The sequence below is a fragment of the Lissotriton vulgaris genome, chromosome 1_1, assembly GCF_964263255.1.
Source record: "Lissotriton vulgaris chromosome 1_1, aLisVul1.2, whole genome shotgun sequence".
Classification (NCBI taxonomy): Eukaryota; Metazoa; Chordata; class Amphibia; order Caudata; family Salamandridae; genus Lissotriton; species Lissotriton vulgaris.
Genome location: NC_141685.1, coordinates 1,117,643,018 through 1,117,654,746, shown reverse-complemented (window position 1 = coordinate 1,117,654,746; position 11,729 = coordinate 1,117,643,018). Strand labels below are relative to the sequence as shown.

The 11,729-nt window shown below is 47.9% G+C and overlaps 1 protein-coding gene across 2 annotated transcripts in view; it reads right to left on the bottom strand.

Annotated features, from left to right (window-relative positions):
- Positions 1 to 2,409: 2,409 nt before the first annotated feature.
- Positions 2,410 to 11,729, bottom strand: part of TRIP10 (thyroid hormone receptor interactor 10) — a 214,896-nt gene continuing 205,576 nt past the window's right edge. For both annotated transcript variants that reach the window (XM_086963702.1, XM_086963699.1), the window contains 2 exons: positions 6,340 to 6,470; positions 2,410 to 5,257 (listed from right to left, as the gene is read on the bottom strand). In XM_086963702.1, coding sequence (XP_086819828.1) covers positions 5,109 to 5,257; positions 6,340 to 6,470 — 280 coding nt within the window. In that variant the 3' untranslated portion in view covers positions 2,410 to 5,108. The remainder of the gene's footprint in view (positions 5,258 to 6,339; positions 6,471 to 11,729) is intronic.

Sequence of the window (11,729 nt, the reverse complement as noted above, 5' to 3'; positions counted from 1 at the left end):
GAGGCGTCCTGTGGAAACTTTTTCTTCTTTAGGGGGATGACATAGGATTCCACCGGCTGCGAAGTGATCTTCCTTTTGTAAAGGGTTAACTTCCCCGTGTCCGCGTCTATGAAACACTCCGAATCCTCTTCTGGGTCGAGCACTTGACCCGAAGATGCCCCTGCCGTAGAAGATTCCGACTTCTTTGGCGTCGATTTCGATGAAAAAGCCTTCGGCGCCACTTTTGGCGGTAGAAGGAAGAGGAGTTTACTTGCGGGCTTGACCGGGACGTCTGCCGCCTTCTGCGTCGATGGCGTTGGCGTCGACGAAGAAAAAGCCTTCTCCCTAATTCTTTGTAATGAAGCAGCCACGAGTGATGCGTCGGTGACCGATGTCTTTGGCACCGACGAGGTGGCCTTGCCTTCGGATGCGACGCTCCGTTGGTCTTTTGGAGGGATGGACGGCGCCGACCCCGAGTCCTTGGAGCGATGCGCAGATGTCCCCGTTGGAGCCGGGTCTGTGTCGGTTGCCTTGGCTGGCTTTGCCTGCGCCGGCGCGCTTGTCTTGTGCGTGCCACCCTTCTTAGAGGATCTCTCCTCCGGCGCCGATTTTGACCCTGTGGAATCGCCGTGTTTCTTCGGCTTCTGCGGACCGGAGGTCGACGGAGTCGATGAGGCCGCCGGTTTATTTGTTTTTGCCGTTGCGACCGCCATCTTAGGGACGATTGAGTCCTTTACTTTCGGTTTCGGTTTCGGGTCGGCCATTTTAGGTGCAGTCGAGACCGTTGCTTTCAGTTTCGGTTTCGAAACCCTCGGCGCAGCAAGTATGTCCGTGGCCGGGCCAGCAGGCGGGGCCGTGGCTTGCGCTACAGGGTGTTGGGTAAGGCCGACAGGCGATCCCGCGACCCTCTCTTGATGTCCGTCAACTTCGGGGCATAGCTCGTCCGCTGAGCTATCTTCCGCGGCCCCATAAACCATATCGTCGTCCCCTACCTCGTCGACGTATTCAAGGCCTTGACCCACGACTCCGTCGTCGTCATATTCCGGATCAGCCTCGACCTCCGTCTCAGGCGGGGAGATTTGAAGATGATGGCTCTGGTCCTCCTCTTCTTGGTCGTCGAAGATGTTTTCTGGATCCGGGGCCGCCTGTTTGGCGACAAGGCGCACCGCGCGCCGAATCGTGAGAGTTTTCTTCGACCTGAAACTCGCACAGGCCCTGCAACTTCCTTCGTCATGGTCTTGCGAAAGGCATTTATTACAGACCGGGTGCACGTCTATATGTGGGTATTTGGACCCACAGAGCGGACAGAGCTTAAACGGGCTCCGCTCCATGTTGGGAACTTAGTGTCGAGTCGCGATGAGAAGGCCTCGATGTCCGAAGAGTAGTAAAAACTCCGCTGATTCCGGCTCCGAGAGACGGAAGAACTCAAGACCGTACGCAAACAATACCGACGTAAAGAACCCAAAGCCTTTTGGCCGTTAAATTAGATGTTTATTCGGTTCCGACGGAGAGACGTCGAGACCGCATCCGAACCCAATGGCGGAAAAAAACAATCTGGGGATGGAGCCGATGCCCATGCGCACTGTAGTCCAGGGGAGGAGCCACCCATCTCAGGATACTTCGAAGACTCTTCCAGGACAACAATGTGCGATCATCCGGACCCAACACTAGGTGGCGATCTAATGCTAAGATATGAATTTAGCAGCCCACATGCCTCGAACTGGTACATTTTGGGCTTACGAAAGTGTTCCCGAGTTACTTCTAAACCAAAACTTGTACTTCTGAGAAAAATAACTTGCAACTCCCACACCCAACATTTGATAGCAGGAGTGTGCAAAGCATGTGATGTGCAGCTAAAAGAGCTACAAAGATGTAGTTCCTACATAGCCATTATCTACTTCATTATTTCACATGCATGGAATAATGAGAACACCATATGCTCACCATGTGTACTACAGCCATACATTTCATTTTGGACTACAGGCAGCTTTAGCGGTCTGCTGCGAAAGCTCACGTGACATGACTACAATGCAAGTCTTCACAATGCTTGCTGTGTTATTGAATTATCCAGCTCTGGTTTCAATTCTTAACATGCTGGGACCATATCAGATGCATTACGGCTGGTTTTCATCTTTCTAAACAAGTATTTTGCTTGGTGTACCACCAAAATAGAGTGGCCTTGTGACATCTCCAAGGCACAGTTACATCTAGAATAGATGAATGACCGCTACCCTTCATCTTAGGTTGTACATGAATTACACCTCAGCCCCTTCCTTGCCTCCTTTCTTTTGGAAAAATATCACAATGATTCACAGTAGTGAGTTTCCAGCCATTCCAACTGGAAAACTAGCAGGATAACTCATCACGCCACCAGTTAATTTTCCAGTACAATGCGACACAGAAAAAAGCAAAAGAAGAACTCCACATCTAAGCAATGATAAAATATTTCCTTTATTTAAAATGAACTTAAATATACAGCAAAGTCTCTAGAGCCCAAATTATAGTAACCGGCAACTGACAATCGTCATGAGGCACCATGCATCTTCCCTAGAGGAGAGGTGGAGGCAACACCCAATCTCTAACACAAGTCAATTCAGCTGTACGAACCCTGACTCACCAACAGGGACATGCAGTGAAGTCTGGAACATGACGTTGAGGAAGAGGATGCAATTAGAAAAGACAGAAATGAGGGGAGCACTGGAAGGCAGGAAGCAGAGGAGGAAGTGAGGAGCTGGGAAAAACCAGGGAGGAGCTAGGAAGACCAAGGAAGAGCTGTGACAAACCAAGGAAAAGCTGGAAAGGCTGGGTAAAAACGAGGAGCGAGACAAACAGCGGACAAAAAAAAACAAGCGAAGAGCAACGAAGAAGAAGGAAAAAGATAGGGAGACGAAACCATGGGGAGTAATAAAGGGTCAAAAGAGTGACATGGTAACAGTGTAGAGAAACAGGGTGGTTAGAAAAGAAGTGGAGAAACCAGGAGGAAAGACATGGGGGTGATGGGAGACAGTGAAAAGGGCAAATAAAGAGGCGTGAAAAGCGGGGTGATAGTGTGATATGGATGATATGGGGGACGGGCTGAGTGAGAGGAGTAAGTGCAGGAGCTCCAGACTCTCACAGTATTCAATGTCTAGGTAGAGAGCTTGTGCAGAAATCTTTACACCGCCATCGTTCTGATCTTCTTCTCCCCCTCCTTTCCAAACAAAATCTCATGTCTTTCACCTAGAGACTCGTGGGCTTCACTGTGTGAGACATATAAACCTTTATATAAAACATATAGTTACAAAATGCTATTTACAGAATGAGAATTAAGGCACCAAAGGTGAATATGACACTTATTGGGCGGCGATCCACAGACCACATCTCAGAACCAGGATTTTGACCTACAGGCATCATAGAAAGAACACCCATCAGAGAAGAACTACCTTATAAGTGAGAGAGAGAGATTACACATTAAAGAGGCATTCCCTATAAGGGAGCGAGAAAATGTGCATCTACACGTTAACCCCATAAAGGAGCAGGCACTGCATATCAGACATATCAATTTCACAAAGCAGCATGAGACGGCCCATGAAGTCAACATTAATTCCTTAACAGAATATGAAGCTGCAGAGGGAAGAGACATTACTTCAACCACTAGACTATAACCAAGAGACTGCGAACCAAAGAGGCTTTACTCTATAACCAAGCAAGGCACTGCATACCATCAACTCAATAACTGAGCAAGCAATGGAAAATGAAGAGACATTCCTATTACAGAGCTCAAGACTGCCCTTTGAATATATATTTTCCCATAACAGCGAGACTGCCCTCTTTGTGACAGACGGTGCACCATAGACCCATTAGCCCATCAATAAATAAGAGTTTGACCATTGAAGAGGTGTTCAAGGACAACAAAGTGGGAAAACACTGAAAGAATATTACCGCATAGTCGAGAGGCTGTCCCAATTATGGAGCGAGACAGTGTGCACCCATGAGGCATTATTCCCATAATGTAGCACAGACGAGACATTAACCGGTAGCAGAACGAGGGACTGTGTATTAAAGAAATATTACTCTGTAACAGAAATCAACAAAGAGACATCACATTGCTCCATAACAGAGGAAGGCACTGCAGCCTAAGGAGACATTAGCCTCCTAGGGAGTGCGAGATGGCACAATGACAAAATATGACTCATATAAGAGGCCATGTAAAATAAATTTTCCCTCAACGTAGTGATTTGCCCAATAATGGAGCAAGAGGCTGCTTAAAATACATCACCTTCAAAATGGCAAGACATAGTGCACCAAAGAGATAGTGAAGCGAGGATGTGCACTGAAGAAACATTAGCAGCAAAGAGGAAGTGAAGAGACATTAAAACGTGAGATTGTGCATCGCTGAGACTTTAACCCATAACTAAGCCAGAGATGGCGCACCAAACAGACATTATCCCTGTCCGTGGTACAGACAGACAGGATTCACTGTGGCATCGTAAAGATATGGGAAGTGTCAAGGAGACAGGATATCAACTTGTATTACACAAAGAAAAGAGAATATCAATTGGTGTAAAGTGCAGGAGGTAGGACATCACTGACACACTGGAAAGGAGTTTGGATCGCCATTTAGGCAATGTAAACGAGGCAGGACATGCACTTGGCCAACGTGAAGGAGAAAGGGTATCACTTCCACAGAGTGAGGGTAGCAGGACATCCAACTAAGCAGTGCGAAGGACGTTGTTCCCACTTAGTACCCTGAGAACACCTCCTGATACACCCAGCTGGATCAATTGCAGTCATGGGTAAGCCTTTTGTTTCACGACACTTGCATCTACCACATCCTTGCAGAAAGCAACGCCTCTTGCATACAGTGCTGCCCCTCCTAATGTCCATCCCATTACTTGTCCCCCCACACTCCTTTTGACCATATTTTAGTTAGGAGTTAATGATGGGGCAGTTAGGAAGTCTTTACTCCTCTCCATGCCGTATTTGGGTGGTCTCGCCTTTGATATAAATTGATGACTGGCATGTGTGGGTTTTTCTTCTCTACATGAGTCTATAGTAGGCACTTGGGTGGCCTCCCCGCATGTCCTTGCCAGTATCTGGGTGGTTATCCCCTTTTCGCGAGTCACTGCCCAGAACTCTGGTGTATTCCGTTAGTTCTGGTTGATGCGCAGATAGGAGGTTGGCACATACCCCTCGCCACCTTTCAGTTTTCGCACACGGGTCCAGCCGTCACCTTTATCTTCCTCCATGAGGCTGAGCTCCTCACCTTCGATCATGGCGATTGTGCCCTCGCTGGAGCCTGGAAAAAAAGGCAAAATTCACACCACAAGCAGATTCTGGATATACTGTTCAAGCCACTTTTCAAGCAAAAAGGGCTGCACACTCCCCATACAGAACATCAGTGGACACCTGCACACCACCACCTTCACAAGCCAGGAGCTCCTACCAATAGCACTCCACCAAAATTAGACAGGAACACTAGTTACTGAACAGGGATTATAATCAAGGCCAACCAACCATAAGAATTCTTCAACCACAAAGGAGGCACAGTCCGGTTGGTGTTGTACGACCATTACATGCCCAAAGAATATAAAAGGGACATCCTACCACAGCTCAGGAACACATCCTGAGGTCCTTCGTTCTAAAACCCCACTATAAAGCAACAGAGCAAATCAGGGGGATTGGAATCAAAGACTTGGTCTTAGCCCCTTCAGCGGTCACTCTGAAGGAATTTGCCATCGCCCAAGCAGAACGGGAAAAGGACCACATTACTTTTGAATGCCATCAATGATAGCCAACAAAACCAATCCATTCAAACCAGAAGGGATTGCTTACAGAAACCAGGCATCCAGACACTCTTTGGCACAGCAGCCTGTGACTAAACACTTAACCAGGGACAAACACCCACTTTAACTGCAACTAAGGGACAAGGACCACTGCCCGTCACTGTTATGTCACCAGGAGGACCCTGTCCACCACCATACTTACAGTCAACCAAAAATTATTTACAGCCTCTCAGAGTTTGGAGATCAAATATACCTTGGAAGTTAGACCTGTAGTCCCTCCCCACCATGCAGTCACCAAAACAGTTAGCCACATTCTGCAGATAGAGATGACTCTCAATACCCCCTCATCTGCCCCCCTGCCGCTTTTAAAATGTGATTGTTATTGATAAAGAATTAGCTCCGATTTCTCTCCAGGAAAATCACAAATAAGCAGATCAAGGAACTGCAACCTCATGATAATTTGCAACTCCACACCAACACCAAGGTTCTCCTACCAGAGACCCACCACTACTTGTTCATCACTGGCCCGGTTAGGCACAAAGTATCCCTGGGCCAAATGACCACCTAGATGTAAGGGGCTGAGAATTTTTCATACCATCGAATGGATAGGCAGCTGTGCACTGTCCGATAGGAGTTGGTGCATCATCGTCAAAGTCGTCCTCAAATTCGGTGTAGATGGGCTGGTTCGAAGGGTCCTGGCTGTCATCAGAGTGTGAAGCATCAGTACTGTGGTAAGAGAAGGAGAAAAAAGATTAGCTGTAAGCTAGGAGTGCATGCTCCATGGAGTGATAGAGACCAGCTTAGCAGGGAAGGATGCATGCTTGGGCCTAAAAGTTGGAATACATGAAAAAGTTACTTAGGCAACGCTATTTCTGTTGGGCACTATACTGCACTTGTAACTCACTCACGCGATGAGCAGACGTGATCACTATGAGGAAAAGTTGTCTTAAACATGAGAAGACTGAGAGAACAAATGTGCATCGGTTCAAAAGGGACACATGCACAGTTAAGTGAGATCCAAATTCAAGTCCAACTGAGGCATCAAAAAGGTGTTGGCGGATACATATGATTCAACTTTTTCAAAAAACGCACCACAACAGGTGATTTGAATAACAATGGCTGATCAGGTATACATAGGAAAGCCTAATCTTTAATGGTTGCCAAAGCAAGGCCTTGAGGGGCTAGAAAAAGGCAAAGCAGCAATATGTAAGATAATTGTGGCTGTAGGTTGCAGGAGGAACACCATACTACAAACTTCTCCCAGAGTCCTGAATAAACAGTTTTGGTAGAGGAAAGTCTAGCTGCAGAGATGACACCCACAACTTTGGGAGCAAGATCGAAAGCCTTCCAGTGTCGCGGCTCAGTCTCCAAGAATGGAGGTGCAGGCTGTGCAGGCTCTGGTGCAGGAACCTGCCATACTGCAGGGATATGAGGTCCTCCTGAAGGGTCACCCAGATCAGAAAACAGATGCTCATGGTCAGAAGTTCCAGGTACTACACTCTCCACACCCAGTCCTTCCTTATAATCTTCAGAACTCTGGGTAGGAGAGGCCTGGGAGGGAAGTAGTACAAGAGTCCATAGTTCTAACAGAAGTGAAAAGTGTCTCCGAGTTGACTTGGAATTCCATTGCATAAAAGCTTGGACACTTCACGTTCTCGGAGGGGATTACAAAATAAAGCCAGGCATCCAATCCCCCCCCCCCCCCCCCCCTGCTGTTTAAAGATCCTGTCAGATACAGTACAGCCAGGGAGGTGCCCTTTTTATTTAGTAACTTCCAAAGGCACAGGATCCATGACCCCACTCTACCCTGTCTGTTGCTGAACTAGTGTTGTCTGTGAGACTGTACCCGTTCCCTCTTTATGGAAGGAATGAAATCCTTCTGCGGCAAGCAAACCGCTCGCAACTCCAACAAGTTTGTGTAGAGGAGAAGTTTCGCAGTAAACCAGAGTCCTTTGATCTTCACCTCGCCCAGAAAACCTTCCCAATCCAGCATTGATGCATCTATCATCACCATTGGGGCAGGGGTAGGGGTCTGCCATTGGTTCAATAGTGGTCTAGCAACTGGGTGGAATTTAAACAGTTTCCTTGGTGCTGAGCCAACTGAGACTTCAGATCCTACTGCAGAACAAGCATTCGCCACCCGGAGGGGTCCACAAGCAGGATGCAGGAGACCAAGAAGCCTCAGAGACACTCTGACTGAGACCCACGTTTAAGGTCAGAACATTAGGTTTATGGGTCAAATGTCTTGGACTTGTTGAGGTGGAGGGACGCTTGGAAGTGCACCCTAGCAAGAATAGCTCCAATAAAGGGAAGCAGATTTGAAGGAATAAGGTATGACTTCAGCACATTGATGAGAAGACCCAATGATGTTAACATGTTGGCCGTGGTCTGGAGGTTGTTCTCATCTATGAGGGGATTCTGCCTTTATCAGCCATTCGTCAAGGTGAAGAAACACTGGTATTCCGAATCTCAGCAAATGGGCAGCGTCCACCAGTATAACTTTTGTGAAAACCCAGGGTGCTCTGGTAAGACCAAAGGGGAGCACAGAGAACCAAAAGTGCTTGTGACCTAACTGAAACTGCAGGCAGGTTCGGTGAGACAGCAGGACAGCAGATGGAAGTGGGTGTCCAAGTTGGTTCAATGCTACAATCCAGTATCCTGGGTCCAGGGCAGACAAAACATTTGGCCAGGGTCAGCATTCTCAACTTGTTCTTCCGGTGAAAGAAGCTCAGAGGGCGACAATTGAAGATGGGGAAAAGTTATTTTTCTGCACCAAACAGCCAACAGGAATAGCAACCAGTTCCCATCTCTGAAGCAGGTGTCCTTTCTATGGTTCACTTGGTCAAGAGAGATTGAACATCCTCTGGAGTATGGACAGGTAGGCCCCTGGTTTGGTGGCATGATGGAAGGGGCAACAAGGAGGAGAGGGAGTAACCATTCTGCACATTGTAGAGCAGCCTCTGGTGGAAGGTGATGCTCCTCCACCCAGTGCGGTAAAAGGGGATACGGCCTGATAGCGGGTATCGTCCACTGCAGAGGGAAACCTAGAGCGGTTTTGCAGCAGTTGGGGCGAGGGTGTTGTTGAAGTTAGTGCAGGAAATTGGGTAGTATATTGCCCCTGGATGCTGGCGACCAAATCCCTGGCCTCCATCTCAAAAGGCTTGGAAGGCCTGTTTTTTGCAGCGGCAAGGTGCGATACTGCCTGTGCTGGTAGCACCTTCTAAAGCCTCGAAAAGGATGAAATTGCTGGGGAAACTGTCATACAGGGATTCCCAACCCAAGAGAATGTGCCAATGCCATGCTCTCCTTAAAGTGCTACAAGGCCGAGTCCACCTTCGCTCTGAAGAGACATGTGCCATCAAATGGCATGTTGATATAAAATCGCTGGTCGTCACTCGAAAAGCCAGTTTAGCAAATCAAAGAGTGGCGCTGCAGTACCATGCTGGTTCCGACTGCCTTACCCAAGCGGTAGGTGGTGTCCACACCAGAGTGGAGTAGAGTGGAGTGGAGTGGAGGGAATAAAGCAATGGAGGCTGGGCCGGATGTCATCAGGGATGGCTGGCAAGATGTCTGCCACCATGTCCCATAACACATGTGAGTATCTCCACAGGAGGCGACTTGTGTTCACTTCTGAGCACATTCTTTTAGAGAATGCCTCCATGCGCTTCGACTCTGTCTGGTGGGAGAGTTGAAAACGCGTTTGGGCTGAGGCAACTTGTGGAAGCTCTCCAGGCTCTCCGGAGTGGGGTGCTGGAGAAGAAGACAGGGTCACTTCTATAAGGACATTTGTTTTGACTTCAGAGGTAGGCAATCAGAGATCTAGCGTCTTTTCTGCTCTCCTAATGACAGTGGAAAAGGAGGCAGATACTTCAGTAATCTATTTCAAATCTTTATTTCGATCGATTGATCATAAAAGATATACAATAAACACATCATTTTAAATTTTTTAAAAAAGAATGTTAAAAGAATAATAACAATATATCTGAACGAGGGATTTTTAGGAGTCCCCTGCCAGCTTTACATATCGGGATCTGGCGTGCCACATCGCTGTCAGAAATTTAGCCAAAGCAAACACCGTTGGGGGGATAAATCTGACTTTAAAACTCTAAATGCAGGAAGGATTGTTCTGAATCCCAGATTTCTAAGCAATGGGACCAGCCAATGTCGTCTACTTTTGTGGTAGGCTGGGCAGAAGAAGATGACATGTGCTTCATTCTCCTTAGTGTGGACACAGACAGGGCACAACTCAGTAGAAGGCTGTCCCGCCCATGCTTTAGTGAAAGTCTTTAGTGGAAGAGTCCCATACCTCCATTGCAGGAAAAGTTTCCTTGTTAAAACAGGAGCCATTCCATCCAACACACTTTCAAAGTCGTATGAGTCTTTTATTGCAATAAAACGATGTGTTAGAGAACCCTCTCGCGCACTGTCCAGGACCCGGGTGAGCATTTTTTCGTAGTAAGCTCTGGAAAGTGCTTTCCTTGGAACCCTGGTGCTTGTGCTTTCTGGGTGGGACCACAGTTCTGGTATTCCAAGGGTCTCACATGTTGTCTTAATTTAATTTAGCCAAGGAGTCTCGGTGGCGTTAGGTAGAGTTAAAAATTCCTGCAGCTCAGATCGATAGGAGATGAGATCCTGACTGCTCCACATACAGTGCCAAAATGTTAGGGGTTTGAGCCCTAGTTCTTCTGTGATGGGCCTCAGAGCCAGGTCCAGTCTTGGGGGGAGAAGTGGAGTACTTGGTGGGAGGGCGGTCAGCTGCCTTATGAATTTGTTTTCCGTCACCTGCAGGTTGTGAGATGGGGTGTAGCCCCACATCTCTCCCCCGTAGATAACAGCGCCCCGCGCCTGCGTTTTATAAATTTGGATGGAGGGGGTCAGGGGGCGGAAAGTTGACTTAGACGCAATTCTCATAATGCCCCCCACCTTCTGGGCCAGCTTCATATTAGCTTTAATCTGATGAGCCCCCCACGTCAGGTTTTGATTTAAAGTTATCCCTAAGTACTCTATGGTGTAAACCCTTTCCAGTCGCACTGAACCAAGTAGGGGATTTGGACGCTTTGGGAACTTGGGATTTAGGAGCATAAATTTGGTTTTCTGGGGGTTAATTTCGAGGCCCCTTTCTGTACAGAAGTACTGGAAGCCATCAAGCACTCTCTGTATGCCCATCGGAGTTTTAGATAGCAGCAGGGTGTCGTCCGCAAACATGATGGCGGGCACCCTGCTGCCAGTCAGTTTTGGGGCGTCGGTATTGGCAATCCCGGTCAGATGTGCGATTATCCCGTTCACAAAGACGCAGAACAGGGTAGGTGCAAGCACGCAACCCTGCCTTACCCCTCTGCGAACGGGGAATCTTTCAGTTAGTTTCCCGCTTCTCCCACATCTGACCCTTGCGAAGTTGTTATGATGTAATTTGATCAGGATTGCAAGGATGTCTTTTGGGACGCCTAATTCTACCATTACTTCCCACAATTTTGCTCTTGGCACTAAATCAAAGGCGGCACGTAGGTCCACAAAGACCGTGTACAGGGTGCCGCCCTCGATAAGTGCCCTCCTCCAATATATAAGGTGTAATCTGAATATTTGGTCAATTGTGGAGACACCCCTCCTGAATCCTGCCTGATACGGGCTGAGAGTGTCCTTTTCCTCCAGCCAGTTCTGCAAGCGATCCAGTATTAATCTACCAAAAAGCTTCTGCAAGACATGGATGAGGCTTATGGGACGATAGTTGGCTGGGAGCAGAGGGGATCCCTTTTTAAATATTGGGACCACCTCAGCGCCCAGCCAAGTATCGGGAACCTCCATACCCCCAAGAACCGCATTAAATATCAACAAGAGGTACGGTGCCCACATCTCTGGTTCCTGCTTAAAAAGATCCGCGGGACCCCGTCCAACCCTGGTGCTTTCCCTCCTGCCAGCCCCGCAATTGCGGCACAGACTTCCTTTTCCGTGAATTGTTCACCCTCCTGACTACTCAATATAATGCAA